General features: G+C 36.5%; 1 protein-coding gene across 2 annotated transcripts; it reads left to right on the top strand.

The window, feature by feature from the left end:
• The first annotated feature begins 142 nt into the window (after positions 1 to 142).
• Positions 143 to 9,974, top strand: LOC117569873 (sodium-dependent neutral amino acid transporter B(0)AT3). Of its 2 annotated transcripts, none has more exons than XM_052002144.1 (7): positions 143 to 237; positions 1,225 to 1,672; positions 1,727 to 2,037; positions 2,808 to 3,765; positions 3,826 to 4,029; positions 4,090 to 4,511; positions 9,758 to 9,974. In XM_052002144.1, the coding sequence occupies exons 2-7, from the start codon at positions 1,583 to 1,585 to the stop codon at positions 9,897 to 9,899; spliced, it is 2,127 nt and encodes a 708-aa protein (XP_051858104.1). In that variant the 5' UTR covers positions 143 to 237; positions 1,225 to 1,582; the 3' UTR covers positions 9,900 to 9,974. The 2 variants fall into 2 exon arrangements, with proteins under 2 accessions (XP_051858104.1, XP_034107106.1); XM_034251215.2 differs by lacking the exon at positions 9,758 to 9,974 and adding an exon at positions 5,512 to 5,849 and having other exon boundaries at positions 144 to 237.
• The last annotated feature ends 5,921 nt before the right edge of the window (positions 9,975 to 15,895 follow it).

Below are 15,895 nucleotides of genomic sequence, written 5' to 3'. Positions count from 1 at the left end.
GCTGTCGTGTTTTCGTCGTTGACTGCGCGCGCGCTTAATTGAGCAGCAACAGCAAGCAGAAGCTGAATGCTGCGACAGCGAACAACGAATTTTGTGTCTGTCAGCTCAACAGTTTCTTGCCAACGTCCTGCAGTTTCAGCCGACGCAGCAGCAGCAGCAACACGGCGCGTTCTTTTTGCGTCTCCGTTGCCAGGTTTTACATTGCTTGCGCGTTTCCTACGTTGACTAGCTTCTCATGTAATACATACATACATTCATTTTAAGTACGCGCATGTATGTGTGTCTGTATGTGTGTATTTACTTTTTGTTACGTTTTGCGTGTAGTGTATATGTATATTAAATGAACATCTGTGCGAATGGTGGTTAATAAAGTTTAAGGCCTGTTTACCACCCACTCCCACCTACGCGATACACGTGGAATACACAGTTAGTCAGTCAGTCAGTCAGTCAGTAAAGCAGGCAATCAGATGCTGCCCTTTGGCATCTCCTTCTGCCCGCTAAACTCCCCCGCTTTGGTATCCTCGTAGTTACATGTTATATAAGGCCGCAGCACAAAATTTGCGTGTGCATACATAAGTGCCAGCCGAAAAGTAGGCAACAGAAATTTTCCTAACCAAACGTGCACACTTAATACAAACAAACGGTATACATTAAATAAATAAACAATTTACCATTTTAATATTTAGGCAAAAATTGTCGATTGATGTGTATGCATGAGTCCAGTTAATAAAAAAAAATCGTTAAATTCTATATGTAAGTAACGAGCATAGTAGAAGGATATGTCAGCACTGCGATAATCAAGCTAAAATGAGGGCTTTCTATGTGAAAATTAACTAAAATGAAATCCATTAGCCCAGCTTAAGTGAACTTAAGCAAAGAGTAGAGACAGTAAACAAAGGACTGAGTGTCGTAGTAATGGGAATATTGTCCATCTAATCAGTCAGTGCAATTGAAACTCTCTCTGTGTCACACAAAATTACAATTGTTGTGGGTGGCCATTGTGTGTGTGTGTGTGTGTGTGGATGTAATGTGGGTGGTTGTATGTGAAGCTTCAGTTGATTGATTTATTATGGTCGAATGTCGCACTGTCGCACGCTTCGCAAATAGAAGTCAATCAGTTTATGTCCTGTGTGTGACTGTGGGTATTTTAACATACATATATTGCATGTCTGTACTGTAGATTGATTAATTGTTAAATGCATGATATCTTTAATTTTGGTTTAGCTATATCCTTTATTTGGCTCACCATTTGTTTAGCACTCAACTGCAATACAAAAATACAAATACAATAGAAAGTGAAACGACAAAGCTCAGCAGCAACAAAATGGCGTCCATTGATATTATTGCTTAGCGCACAAAAGTATGCAACGAGAATGTCGATTGGGTCGTCGTTAGTTACGCGCGCCGCATAGCTAGCAGCTACAACACTCGCACACGCACATGCACATGCATATCAAGTTGACCGATTGAAAATCGCAACAACAAAAAAACGCACTCGTAAATTAGCAATAAATTAGAAAAAAAAAACCAAAACAACAACAAATTTCAAAAAACAACTTTTACTCGTTTGAATATAATAAATATGGCAAATACAGCGCAACTGTTGCGCCGTCAGAGTTCGCGCGATATTGTGCTCAAGAGCCAAAAGAGCATCGATCAATTGGAACTGCGGGTAAGTCACATACTAAATATGAAGTAAAATATATTAATTGATTTGAATTTTAAGGAGTTACGTGGTCGCTTGGTGCCCAAGGAGCATGGCGTCAGTCATCATCATCACACCTCGCTGCATCATCACCATCAACCGCTCTATGGCGCCACAAATCAGGGCTTCATGTCCGATGCCTTCGATGAGTCATCGGAACTGGAGCAGGAGCCACCGTTTGGCTCCGATGCTGGCACCAGCAAAACCAAGGCCGAGCTGGCCGCCGTCGTTGAGCAACAGCAGCAGCAGCAGGACATCGTTGAGGGCGAAAAGGAGGGCGAGGAACGCGAGAGCTGGGACAGCAAAATCATGTTTCTGCTCGCCACCATTGGGTGAGTATGCGAAATGTTAAAACGATGAGTGTTTTGTGCTGCTTAAGCTCAGCGGAGTGGTTCAAAAGTTTCAACAGTCAGTATTTGATTTTGCAATTACTTAATCTTTAATACTATAATCATAAATTTGCCTTGGAAGTGGATCGTAACTATTCCAACTAACTAGTTTTGAATTTTACTATAAAATCTTCTTTTGGTGATTCAAAATCAAATTTGAAATGAATAAATGTTCCGAAGTGATTCAAAGGCATTTTCAAAGTGGTTCAAAACCGATTCAGCGCCAGAGTTTGAACATTATTCAAGCTGAAGATTAATAAGTGGCTCAAAAGCATTTTCAAAGTGGTTCAAACCCGATTCAGCGCAAGAGTTTGAAGCTTATTTAATCTGTAGACTGACAAATAGAATATTAAAGTTTCGAAGTGGTTCAAAGCCATTTCAAAAGTGGTTCAAAATCGGTTCAGCCCCTGTGTTGGAACATTATTCAAGCGGAAGACTGTCAAATAGAATATTAAAGTTTCCAAGAGGTTCAAAGACATTTCAAAAGTGTCCTCGAACCGGTTCATCACAAGAGTTTAAAGATTATTCAAGCTGAAAACTGTCAAATAGATTTTTATTTTATTTTAATTGTCAGGCTTAAAGTTTCGATGTGGTTCTTAAGCGGTTCAACGCTAAAACTTTGTATATTTTTGAGCTACTCTGCTAAAATTTGAAGTACATATTTAAGTTTACTAATGAAACCTTTTTCTATTGTTCAATTTCTTCCTTTCCAGCTATGCGGTTGGCCTGGGCAATGTCTGGCGCTTTCCGTATCTGGCGCAGAAAAATGGCGGCGGAGCCTTTCTGGTGCCCTACTTTATAATGCTGTGCATTCAAGGGATACCGATCTTCTATCTGGAGCTGGCGATTGGCCAGCGACTGCGCAAGGGCGCCATCGGAGTGTGGAGTCAGGTGTCGCCTTATTTAGGCGGCATTGGCATCTCGTCCGCTGTGGTCAGCTTCATTGTGGCGCTGTACTACAATACGATCATCGCTTGGTGCTTGATCTATTTGCTGCACAGCTTTGAATCGCCGCTGCCGTGGGCCGATTGCCCAACGCGTTTGTACAAGAATTACACGTACGATCACGAGCCGGAGTGTGTGGCATCGTCGCCGACACAATTCTATTGGTATCGCACCACGTTGCAGTGCTCGGAGAGCGTTGATCTGCCGGAGAGTTTCAATTATCACATGGCGATTGCATTGATTGTGTCGTGGTTCCTCGTCTACATCTGCATGGTACAGGGCATCACATCGTCCGGCAAAATTGTCTACATGACTGCCATCTTTCCCTACGTGGTCCTCATCATATTCTTCTTTCGCGGCATCACACTCAAAGGCGCCGCCGATGGCGTTGCGCATCTGTTCACGCCACGCTGGGAGACGCTACTCGATCCTGTCGTTTGGCTTGAGGCCGGAACTCAGATCTTTTTCTCGCTCGGCTTGGCTTTTGGCGGCCTGATTGCGTTCAGCTCGTACAATCCGGCGAATAACAATTGCTATCGCGATGCCATTTTGGTATCGCTGACCAATTGCGGCACTTCAATGTTTGCCGGCGTCGTTGTGTTTGCCGTCATCGGGTTCAAGGCCACGGCGACCTTTGATCGCTGCACCGAGGAACGCGCCGGACTCGTCGCTCAGAATCGCACTCACAATCTGCCCATTTGCGATCTGGAGCAGGAGCTGGCCAATGTGAGTAGTGTTTGACATGGTTTGGAATGTGAAATATATTTGATATTTGATACTTTGCAGAGCGCTTCAGGCACTGGACTCGCTTTTATCATCTTTACTGAGGCCATCAATCAGTTTCCGGGCGCTCAACTTTGGGCCGTGCTTTTCTTCCTCATGCTCTTCACGCTCGGGATTGACTCGCAATTTGGCACCTTGGAGGGCGTCGTCACATCGCTGGTGGACATGAAACTGTTTCCCAATCTGCCCAAGGAATATATCGTTGGCGTATGTCTTCACATTTTTTACTTTTACTTCATCGTTAATCTCTCTTTCGTTTTGTTGCAGGCTCTTTGCTTGTCGTGCTGCATCATTTCAATGTGTTTTGCCAATGGCGCTGGCAGCTACATCTTTCAGCTAATGGACAGCTTTGCCGGCAACTTTCCGCTGCTGATCATCGCGCTCTTCGAGTGTCTCTCGATCAGCTACATTTATGGCGTGCGTCGTTTTTCCGATGACATCGAAATGATGACGGGCTCGAGGCCGGGCTTTTATTGGATGTTCTGCTGGAAATATCTGTCGCCGTGTGCCATGGTCACCATTCTGCTGGCCTCGTTCTATCAGCTGGTCACCGAGGGCAGCAGCTATCCGGCTTGGATCGCTGCCAAGGGCGCCACCGAGTCCATGGAGTGGCCCCATTGGTGTATTGTCATTGCCTTTGCCTTGATTCTGTCGTCCATTCTCTGGATTCCACTGGTTGCTCTATTGCGGTGAGTCATCACAATGTTAATATGAACATTTAACACTTAAACGGTTCATAACCGATTCATGATCATTACATCTGTACTAGTTCTTATCTCTAAATAAGTTGGCATAACTGCTAATTTCACTTTTCTCACATAACCGTAATCTTAACCGATTTATTATCGGTACACCTCAACTACGTTGTATCCCATCCCATGACCGATTCACACGATCCATAACCGTTTCATTAATATCGACAATTTATTTGAAAATATTCTAAATGTCACCCAAGTCACATTACTGATTCACCCGATTCATAACCGTTTCATGAATATCAAGAATTTATTTGAAAACATTTGAAATGTAACTCCAAGAGACATATCTAGCTTAACAGTGCTCACATAACCGATTCGCCTGATTTATAACCGTTTCATGAATATCAAGAATTTGTTTGCAAAAATGCCAAGTCACATATTTAGCTTAACAGTGTTCACAGAACCATAACCGTTTCATGCTAGAGACATTCTGGTATTCAAAAATTTATCAGAATATAAACTGAATGTTAACTCCATCAAGTCGTATATTTACATAACTAGCTTAACAGTGCTGACATAACCAATTCGTCTGATTCAAGTCAAATCTTGTTTAACAGTGTTCACATAATCGAGTTATAACGGTTTCATGTCATACCAAATGTTTATATAACCCGATTCAGAATCGTTTCATTAAATAGACAGTTATTATCAATGCCATCAAATCATATATCTAGCTTAACAGTGCTCCCATAACCGATTTGCCCGATTTAACCGTTTCATGACATACATATGCACATATATATACATAGATATTAAGAAAATATTTGAAATGTTAACACCGTTAAGTCAAGTCAAGCCGATTCATAACCGTTTCATGCCATATACACATATTTTGACATTGATATTTTGATTTTGGAATGATGCAATAGTTAAATGTACCAAATAACCTCATTTCGCCAATGAAAATTTGTTTGTCATGCAACGCACGCAGCCTGTGCGGCATTAAAGTGGTGGAGGACTCGGATCCCGCCTGGTTCCCCGAGGCGGAGCTGAAAGAGGTGCACGGCATTGTGCCGCATGAGCCAACTGAGCTGGAGCGCAGCGTCTTCTGCTTCAACATGGACGGGACGGAGGGAATGTGTTGTCCCAAATACGGATTGCCCGAGAAATCGCTCGAAGAGGAAGAGGAGTAGATGCAGACAAAGAAGGAGAAGAAGAAGAAGAAGAATCAGACATAGTAGCAGATGCAACGATGACAATAAAATGATCAACAACAAAACAAATCGAAACGCAAATGCGACTCACTGTAAATACGGACAGAAAGAAAAAGCAAAAGCAAAACTCGCTCACCGAGCGTCGGTAAACGACATTTAATACCCTAACTCTGTGTATGTAATATGTTCCCAAAGACTGCGCCAAAGACAAAACAACAACAACAACAACAACCATAACAATAACAGCTAAAAAGAAAAATAAATGTAATAATAATAGTAACAACAAAAAATGAAAAATGGAGAAACGAAAACGAAAAGTGAAACAGGAACAGGCAGCAAAGCAAATGGTGAACTCGACGTCAAGTGTGCGGTTTCAACAACAACAACAGCAACAACAACAACAAATGGAAATCTAGAAAATATTTCCGCATAACTTCATTAGTATGTTCGATACACACACACGCACACACACATGCACTCGCAATAATAATTATGGCAGACAACAACAACAGATAAAATTAGTAAGCCAAATAATAACAAAAGTAAGTTTGTTATTGTTTTTGTATTTGTTGTCTGTGAAATGCATTCCTCGGTATATTACGGTATATAATTTTATTGTGTGTTCGGCATTGTCAGTTTTTTTTTTGTTATGTGTGTGGTGTAACCCACATATCTTGTACTACGTACGTACGTCTTTACATATCCGATTTCGTATACCCGTCGTTGACCATATTTGCATCTGATTTCTACAAAAAAAAAACGAAACAAAAACGAACCCAAAAGCGAAACGAAACGAAGCGAAAAAGCAAAACGAAAAGAAAGCAAAGTTTAAGAAAGAATCGAGTTCTTCGGCAAGCCGAATATGCGATGCCCTTGCAAACACGATATATATGTATATGATATATATTCTACAGACACGATTAAGAAAATAAGAATAAATATATATCATATATAAGAACTCTGATTGCAAGGAAATCGTTTTGAACCCCGCAAAAGATTGCTGACTATATCAAATATACTATAATAAAACTATTTACTATATAGTTTATATATAACTATATAGTAGCTAACGTGTATCTGTATTATCATATCTTGTACTATTGTATGTTAAAGCATCTCCAAGCATTTAATGTTGTTTAGGTTTTGTAAACCGTTTGTGATTTCATCGTTTAACTTCTTAATGTTATACGTATTTCTATCGATAAAGCAATGCAAAATATCAAATATCAAATACCAAAAATACCATATCATATATTCGCTTTGGTTATATCTCTTATGATCTCAGACAGAGCACCACCTACAAAACTAAAGAACATAACATTACAGCACTGTCAGCTTTCAGTGTTGTTCATGGCAATAATTATTTGATAAGAGAAATCGAAACTCAAATCAGATCGCATTATTATTACATTTTAAGGCTAAACTTGACTAGCAGATACCCTGTACCCGGCGTTTCAAATACTATATCATAGAAAAAATACTAGTTTGTTACACACAAAGAGGCTTACATAATTCCTATGTTTAATCCAACATTTAGCTATAGCTTAAGATCCGATGCCTGTTGCTGGGGGTAGAGGGTATTAACGAGCATAAAGAACAATATATAAGTACTATCTCTAAGTGTTTCTAGATGTTTCTTTACGTTTGCCGATTACTTGTTATTGCTTAGAAGAAATGCTCTTTGATTTCCAAAGAAAATTTACGATCTGAACGTCGACTAACATATATATCAAATAATAATACTAAGATGAAGATGAAAGTAGAAGCAGAAGCAGAAGAGACTAGTTAGAGAGAGAGCCAAAAGTGATAAAGAGCCAATGTAGTTTATTACCCATGAGTTCCGGATCAGTTTTAGAACACAACACTAACTAACTAACTAACTAACTAAGCGGGTATGCTGAATTAGATTGAAAGAAAAACAAAAGAATTCCAAATGCAAACGCAATTGTATTTTAAAATGCCTAACAAATTGAAAAACGAAACCGTTCATCTTTAGCCGAAATCGATTCAGTCAATCGATCGATTGTATCGAATGTACTACGAATGAGAACTCTATACATATACATAAATCGGGAGTGCCGATAATAATTATTATATATACATACTGATAAGGATACGAATATCATCGCATATACCAAAACCAAACCAAAAAAAAACTAGGAAAAAGAAAAGAGAATATTCTATATTATATGAAATATACATACATATATATTATTATTATATTATATTATATTATATTGTATTAAATTATATTATATTGTATTGTATTGCATTGTATTGCATTAAATTATATTACATTTATGTGTGTTGAATGTGCAAAACAGCAAAAACAAAAACAAAAAAAAAAAACAAAAAAGCAACCAAGAAAAACCAAAACAATGAAAAATCAATCGATTTATTTACTGTATATTTACACATAATATACAAAGTGCATCTATCTATACATATAGTATATATACACATATAATATATATTTAACTGTATTAAGTGTTATCGATGTTGACAATAATTATGAAATGCGGTTTTAAAGCCATATACAACCATATTCCCCAAATTCACAACAATCTCTATATTCCGAATTAGGAAATCCATATTCCAAAAACCGAAAACGAAATCGAAACCGATAACGAAACCGAATCGAATCCAACCCACAGTTCGCTCCACTTATACAATTATTGAAACGAAAGTAAACAAACAATGCGTAAAACCAAAATTATAAAGAACATTTAAAACCAATTAAACAATGATGAAGTAAAAGAATGAACTAAATGTTTAGCTTAAGGCGCTATCATCTTCATTATGATGTGTTTTGATTATAATAATGAAGTTGAATTTCGATTGTGTTGCATTTGTGATGATGATTATTGCATTAGTGTTTGCGAATAATTTTTGTGCTCTTTTCTATTTACATAATTTTTTTAGATTTCATATATAAGAACTTTTATGCACATTTAGTTTACATTTACATGCATAGTTCTTTGTATTATTTAAAAAATAAAAAAAAAAGAAAACATAAAAAAACAATTGTACTGATCACCATTAAAGAATATTAAGTAAACTATGATCTATGTTAAAATAATGACGAGTACGCGTATGGTGTATAAAGTTAACTTCGATATCATTACGACTATGTTGCAAATTTGCTAATGATGAACCATAACAATAATTTACCTAATGACAATAAAGAAATTGTGTAAAAAGTTCAACAAAATGCGGGCTTTGAATTTTTCTTCGTTCTTTTAAATTTATTTTATTGATCATTTAAATATTTTGATTTATTAAAGGCTCTAAACTAATTTATTATTGTATGTTTTTCGGAAGGAAAACCCTTTATGTATCTAACCTCATAAAGAAAAGCTTTGCTTTTTTATTATTATTATTTGAATTTACTTTAGTTCTAATTTATATATTTTAGTTTATCAAGGGTTCTAAACAATTTTATTTTAATATTTTTTAAATGACAAACTCTGCATAATAGGTATATAACCTGACTAAAACAAAAGCTTTTATTTTGTTTAGTTTTGCCTATTTTAATTTACTTTAGTTTTAATTTCAATATTTTGGTTTATCAAGTATTCTAAACAATTCTGTTAATAATGTTGATTATTTTTCTTTTCTTTCATTTATTTTGTTCCAATTTCCAATTTGACTATTCTATCTTTTTTCGCAGTAGTGAAACCCTTTATGAAAGGTACATAACCTCACTAAAAGAAAAGCTTTACTTTAGTACTTATTATTTTTTAAAGGGTTTTAAACAATTCTCTTGATAGCTTTGACAATTTTGTTTTTTTATTTACTTTAGTTCTAATTTACTATTTTTTTTTTTGTTTATTTTGTTTTTCCAGAAGCGAAATTCTTTAACATCACTAAAAGAAAAGCTTTACTTTAGTTCTTATTTAAATATTTTGGTTTTTAAATGGTTTTAAACAATTCTTTTGATATCTTCGACTTTTTCTTTTTTTTTAATTTACTTTAATTTTAGTTTACTATTTGACTATACTATTTTTCTTTTTGTTTTTGCAGAAGCGAAACCCTTTGCGAGAGGTACATAACCTCACTAAAAAGCTTTTATAGCTGTGAAGCTATTAACAGGAAACTTGTAAGCTTTTATCGCTGGAAGCGATGCGGTTTCGGACTGTGGTTCTGCTTCTGGTTCTGGTTCTAACAGCATGACACAGCGGCAATGTTTGGCTGCAGTTGTTGCTGTTGCTGTTGCAGTTGCAGTTGCACATGCCTAACGGTAAGTAATAACGCCACTGACTTGTCCAGCGTGCCGCGTTTTAGCTCCTCCTGGCCTTGTGTTGTCAGCGAAGCGCAACATGCGGAAGCCCAAAGTGCTGGCCAAGTGCTGACCAGAAGCAGCAGCTGGGAGGAGATGGAGATGGAAGGTGGTGTCTATTAAACAGGTAGTTTGGGACTGTGGCTGTGGCTAACTTGACTGATAAAGCCATAGAGCGTTGGGATTGCGCGCCGCCAAATTAGCGGAAAATTACAACGTGCAACAAGTTGCAAATGCGGCGCGTTGCACGTTGCGCGTTGCGCTAACTTGCCTAGAGGCAGCAAGCAAGCATATTATATATTTTTTTATCATGTTATTGTTATTGTTTCTCGTTGTTTGCGGCTCTCCGTTGATTGCACACACAAATTCGCAAAATGTTTTGCATAAAATGTTAATGCAAATGGAAAAAGTAAATGTTAATGCAAAAGCGAGTGTAAATGCAAATGCAAATCCAAATCCAAATGGAAATGGAAGTGGAGAACTCAGCGAGGCGAGCACAATTAAACAACAAAATCAAAATCAAAATCAAAAACCAAATCCAAATTCCAAAAAAATAACGTACAAAAAACATGCAGCTAACAATTGACGAAATTTGTAGTCAGCTGGCTGAATTGTTGTTGTTGTTGTTATTGTTGATGTTTTTGTTGTTTCTGTTGTTGCCGCGACACCTGCACACAAATTGTTGGCATAGTTTTTGTGGCAGCTCCAACAACGACAGCGACAACGACAATGGCAACAGCAACAACAACGACAACAACAACAATTTTCTGCAGCCGACAACTCCAATCGATCGATAACAGACATGTTAAATGGTAGGCCAACGTCGACAGCGACGTCAGCAGCGACGACGGCAGCGACTGCGACTGCAGAGAAGTGCACAGTGAGCCACTGACCATAAGTTTGACATATTTATGTGTTGTTTTTTTCTAATTAGATAGAATTTATTTGTATTATTTAAAAATAAAAATAATATTTTCTTCATTTTATTTTGAATTATTTATTTGTTTTTAAATTTTATATTATATTATTATGATTTATTTTATTTTACGGTTTATTTGTATTTTTTAATTTCATAATTTGAAAATATAAAAAATATGTTTCTAATTTAATTTTTAAATTTTTTTTTTTAAATTTATGTTTTATATTTTTCATTATTTTTTACTTAAGTGTATAGTTTATTTGTATTTTTTTATATTTGTAAGTGTAAATGATATATTTTTGAATTTTATAGTTAATAGTTAATAATAGTTAATGATATATTTTATCGCTGGGATAACAAGCGATAAAATATATCATTAACATTAATTACGTATTGAGTAGCTTAGTCCATTTGCGTGTACATTTTATAGTTATATATATAATATTAGTTATTATTCGTTTGCTATAGGAACGATATTTCTTATTTGAATAATATTATGATTATATAGATTTTATTTATAATATTTGAAAGTATAAATAATATATTCTTAATTTTATAGTTTATTTTTATTTTCTATGAGTATTATTTTATAGTGTTATTACAGTGATAAAATATATCATTAACAGTGGCTGAGCCCATTTCCTTGTACATTTTATATAATTTTATATATTAGTTATTACATGTTTACAATAAGAACGATATTTCTTATTTTAATAATATGCTCAAGAAATGCAGAAAATTCTTGATTAATAATACTTTAAGAAAAAATATGCATTTTACAAGCCGATAATTTGATAACTGTACAGCAATATTCTTCATTTCTATTTGCAGTTGAATAATTACAACTTTAAAATGTATTTAAGCGGTATATGAACAATACTGATGCTAAATGTTAGGTGATAAATCCAAAACTCTAAATACGACAAGTGAATATGGTAAGCTTCAATTTTTTATTAACATTTTAAACGACATTAATAGATGCTTAAGATATTTAAGAATGTAGAGTTTGCGATATGCAGATGAAAATGACAAACTAATTTTGCCCATGTGAGTTCACTGTGCGATTTCATGACGGCGACGTCGACGTCGACGTCGACGTTAGCGTCAACGACGTCGACAACTAGTCAACCTTAGACAGACGAACTTAGACAAACCTCAGGCGCCAACAACAATGCAGAAATATGTAAAGAGCATGTAACTGATAGAGATGGAGAAGGAGCGAGACAGAGAATCCATTGAGCCATGCCCAGGTGTGTGTATGTGTGTGTGTGTGTGTGTAGAATGAAGCAGGCGAAATAAATGAAATAGCTGAGGCGAATGCCGCAAAAGACGACGTTTAGAGTATGTGGCCGACAGTGGTATGCACAGTGGTTGCAGATAGCGTTAAAATGCAACGAAACTGGTTCTATTGAGTTGTTACACTTGCAGTTGCAGCAGCAACAACAACAACAAAGCGATTGCCGAAGAAATTCCGCTGCATTTTGTTGTCAATAAATTGGTACAAGGCGTTTTTATCGCTTCTCGATAACTGCGGAATTTTGTTTGCCAATTAAGAGGCGTTAATAATTGTGCCCAATACATAGCTATCAATAATTATTATTTCTAACTAAAGTAATTATACGTACATATGTATAATTATTTAATATAAAATATTTTAGCTTATCGATAATTAATTTCGATAAACATCGATTGTTTAAGGAAGAGGTGCAGAAAGAAAGAAACCGAGAGAGAGGGAGAGCGCAACCCTTCTGCGTTCACACTGTGCAGCTGTTTGGGGCAAGCTGCGGCAACCGCACACAATTAACTTTGGCAACAAACGAGTGCTACAACAATAACAACTACAACTACAACTACAGCGGCAGCAGCAACAGCAGGTGGGCGGGGCAAAGCAGAGCTGTCGACGTCTTGAAGTTGGCTGCGCCTGCGCAGCGCGCACATAAACAAATTCTCAGTTGGCATTGTTTTTGTGCTGCGACGTTGACGTCGACAGCGGCAGCGCTGCTGCGCCAGCGTAACGTTTATGACTGCGACTGAGAGTGCTTGCTTGCTTGCTGTTGTTGTTGTTTTAAGTAATTTCGTCGTCGTCGTCGACGTCGTCGACGTCGTTGCTCGAAAGCAAAAATTAAAAAAATAAAAGAAACAGCAGCAAAGGCAGCGACAGCGCAGTCGGCACGTAGAAAATAACAACAGCAACAACAACGAAAAGTCCCTGGCCAAAACACGCCAACCCAGCGAGCGCGACTTTGTTGCTGCGGTTTTCAGTTGCCAGCGCGATTTTGAATCGAGTTGAACGCGCCGCGTCGTCTCTTGAGGCGCCCAGCAAACAACAGCCAAAAAGCAAAACACACAAACGTAACGAAATCCAAAAACCGAAAAGAAACAAAATTACGAAAAGAAACACTTCAAGAAAGAAAAAAAACCAAAATCAAAATCAAATCTGAAGCCGAAATTCAAATGTTAAAAACTGCGAAATCAATAGCAAAAGAATCGTGAGTGCGTGTGTGTGTGTGTGTGCGTGCATGTGCGTGTGCTGCCCACTTCACAATTTCGTTGTCTCCCATTTCCCCCGCGTTCTCACTCTCTTACTCGCTCTCACTCTCGCTGCATGCGAGTGCATCTGTGTGTGTGTGTGTGTGTGAGTGTGTGCACTGCACATTTGCTTTGTTTTTGTTTTCGTGCCGCGCAAATGAAATTTGTGTGCAATAAGCGGCGAATGCAGGCCAACAAAAACAACAACACCAACAACCACACCGATAACAGCAGCTATAACTTCAGCGACACCACCACCAACAACAACAACAACAACGAAAACATTTCGAGGTAAGACTTGAAATATTTTTGTTATCTGTGTTCATCCCAAGCCAACAACTGGTCAACTTGGCCAGGTTCAAGTGTAACCAGTTAACCACTTCAGTCGCAGTCGCCGTCTCGATCTCTGCTTCATTTACCAGTTTGTGCCCCCCCTCAACGCTCCTGGCCCCTTTTCGCTTATACGCCCTCTTAACTAAAAAAATAAAACTCAAAAACAAAACCGAAAATATACACAAAAAAATAAGCCGCAGGCCAAGCAATTCAAATGTATGTAAATCTTGTTCTTTATTTTTTTTTTTGGGAATTTTTCGTGTTTTATTCTTTCCAACCCAAAAAAAAAATAAAAAACGAAATCAACTTGAAAAGCATCGATGATGTGCGCTCCATTAACTGGGGCCTGTGTGCTTTGCCCGGCAGTTTTGGCAAACGAGTTGAATTGCTTTTTAAGTGGCGCCCTCTGGCCGACATTCCTGGCCTGCAAGAATGCGTGTTCACGCCATCTATTGTCCAGTTGCATAACGAGCTTTGCCTGGCATTCCATTGAGAGCAGCACAAAACAAAGACGCCTTCAAATTGCAAACGCAGCTCATCAATCAAATACTTCTTTTGCTGCTAGTTTCCGATTGTCGATGCAAAAGATAATGCGTTCGTTATAAAGAACTGTGAATAGCGAAACTTTGGCTAGAGAAATTAATTAAAAACAAAATTCCATTTTGCATAGATGTTCGATTTTGTTGGGAATTAGAAATATGCACAGAAATTGTGCAACTAAACGTGTTTCACAACAATTTGAATGAAATGGAGAGGAAATATAAGCTTATAGTATTAATATTAGTATTAGCATAGTATTAGTTTATATCAGTTCTTTTAGAAGAAGCTCTATTACACAGTTGATAGTTCATTTAAGAAAAGATTTCTTATAGTAGTTCTTTTAGAAGAAATACATTTTATAATTCAGTAATGTACAAGATTTGCATTTGATTTTGATTTTAACAAAGTTATTTATTGAATTATATTTATTTTTTCAATGGAATTTCATGATAATTGTGCTTTTGGATGTAGCTTTTTCTTTCCAAAGTTTAAGATAAAGTTTGTAAGTGTTGAGAAGCAGTTTTTCAAAGCGTAGTTTTTATTTGGTGTGAGGAAATTTCCATAAAGATATTTCTGTAAATTTGCGTAGTCAACTATGCGTATGCGTAATATGCGTATGAATGAATTTTTGTTTTTTTATAGCCGTTACAAAAATCGAATAACAAGCGTAGTTTTGAAGCTGGAGTCGCGATATTTCATAAACACAATAATATCTATAGTATTTTTGATTTCTGAGAATTTTTGAAAGTTATTTTTACAATCTGGTATATTTTCCACTCTTTTGAATGTTGAACTATATCAATATACCAATTATAGTCTTTGGTATATTTTAGCATGTTTGCGGTATATTTAATTTGATATATTTTAAAAGCACAATCAGATATATTTTGAATGTAATTTGTACCAATATACCAAATATAGCATTTAGTAATTGTTTAGTATATTTGCGGTATATTAATTCGGTATATTTTAAAAAGCGCAATCATGTATATTTTAAAATGTATTGTATGATATATACCAATTATAGAATTTGTGATATATTAATTTGGTATATGTTAAGAATAATACTGCAATATTTTGCTTATATTCACAATGTGTACCGGGTATCTCACAGTCGAGCACACTCAACTGTAGCTTTCGTACTTGCTTTTTATTAATTTTGGACAAAATGTTACTAAGATTAGCAACTTATACTAAAGATTTACATACTAAATCTTAAGCTAGATAAAATGTCGTATGTTTGAGTTAATAGTTTAAAATTGAAACCTTTTCAATATCTTTTCTTCATCGATAGGGCATTCGTAGTGTCTGCTTAGCTGCCACAAAAAACAACTCAACACTCATTTTTAACTGTTTTTTTTTTTGTTCTTTTTCATCTCTGTGATTGTTATTGTTGTTGTTGTTGAATTTGCTGTGGCTTGTTGTTCTGACTGCTTTTTGTGTTTATCATTCTGCGGATGATTATTATTGTTATTTCTCAGCTGCCATCTGCAGCTTCTTCTTCATTTTGCTGCTTTGGCAAAGCTTTTAACATTTATTATGCACTCCGTCTCAGTCTCAG

This window comes from Drosophila albomicans, chromosome X (genome assembly GCF_009650485.2).
Source record: "Drosophila albomicans strain 15112-1751.03 chromosome X, ASM965048v2, whole genome shotgun sequence".
NCBI lineage: Eukaryota > Metazoa > Arthropoda > Insecta > Diptera > Drosophilidae > Drosophila > Drosophila albomicans.
The sequence above is the reverse complement of the archived record's forward strand: the minus strand, read 5'-3'. Positions and strand labels throughout refer to the sequence as shown.

What these genes read in the sequence shown, in the direction of transcription:
- LOC117569873 (XM_034251215.2), top strand. Translation starts at nt 1,583, where the DNA reads ATGGCAAATACAGCGCAACTGTTGCGCCGTCAGAGTTCGCGCGATATT. An exon ending in TCGATCAATTGGAACTGCGG is followed by an intron (nt 1,673 to 1,726) that starts GTAAGTCACATA and finishes TTGAATTTTAAG; the next exon opens with GAGTTACGTGGTCGCTTGGT. An exon ending in TGGAGCAGGAGCTGGCCAAT is followed by an intron (nt 3,766 to 3,825) that starts GTGAGTAGTGTT and finishes GATACTTTGCAG; the next exon opens with AGCGCTTCAGGCACTGGACT.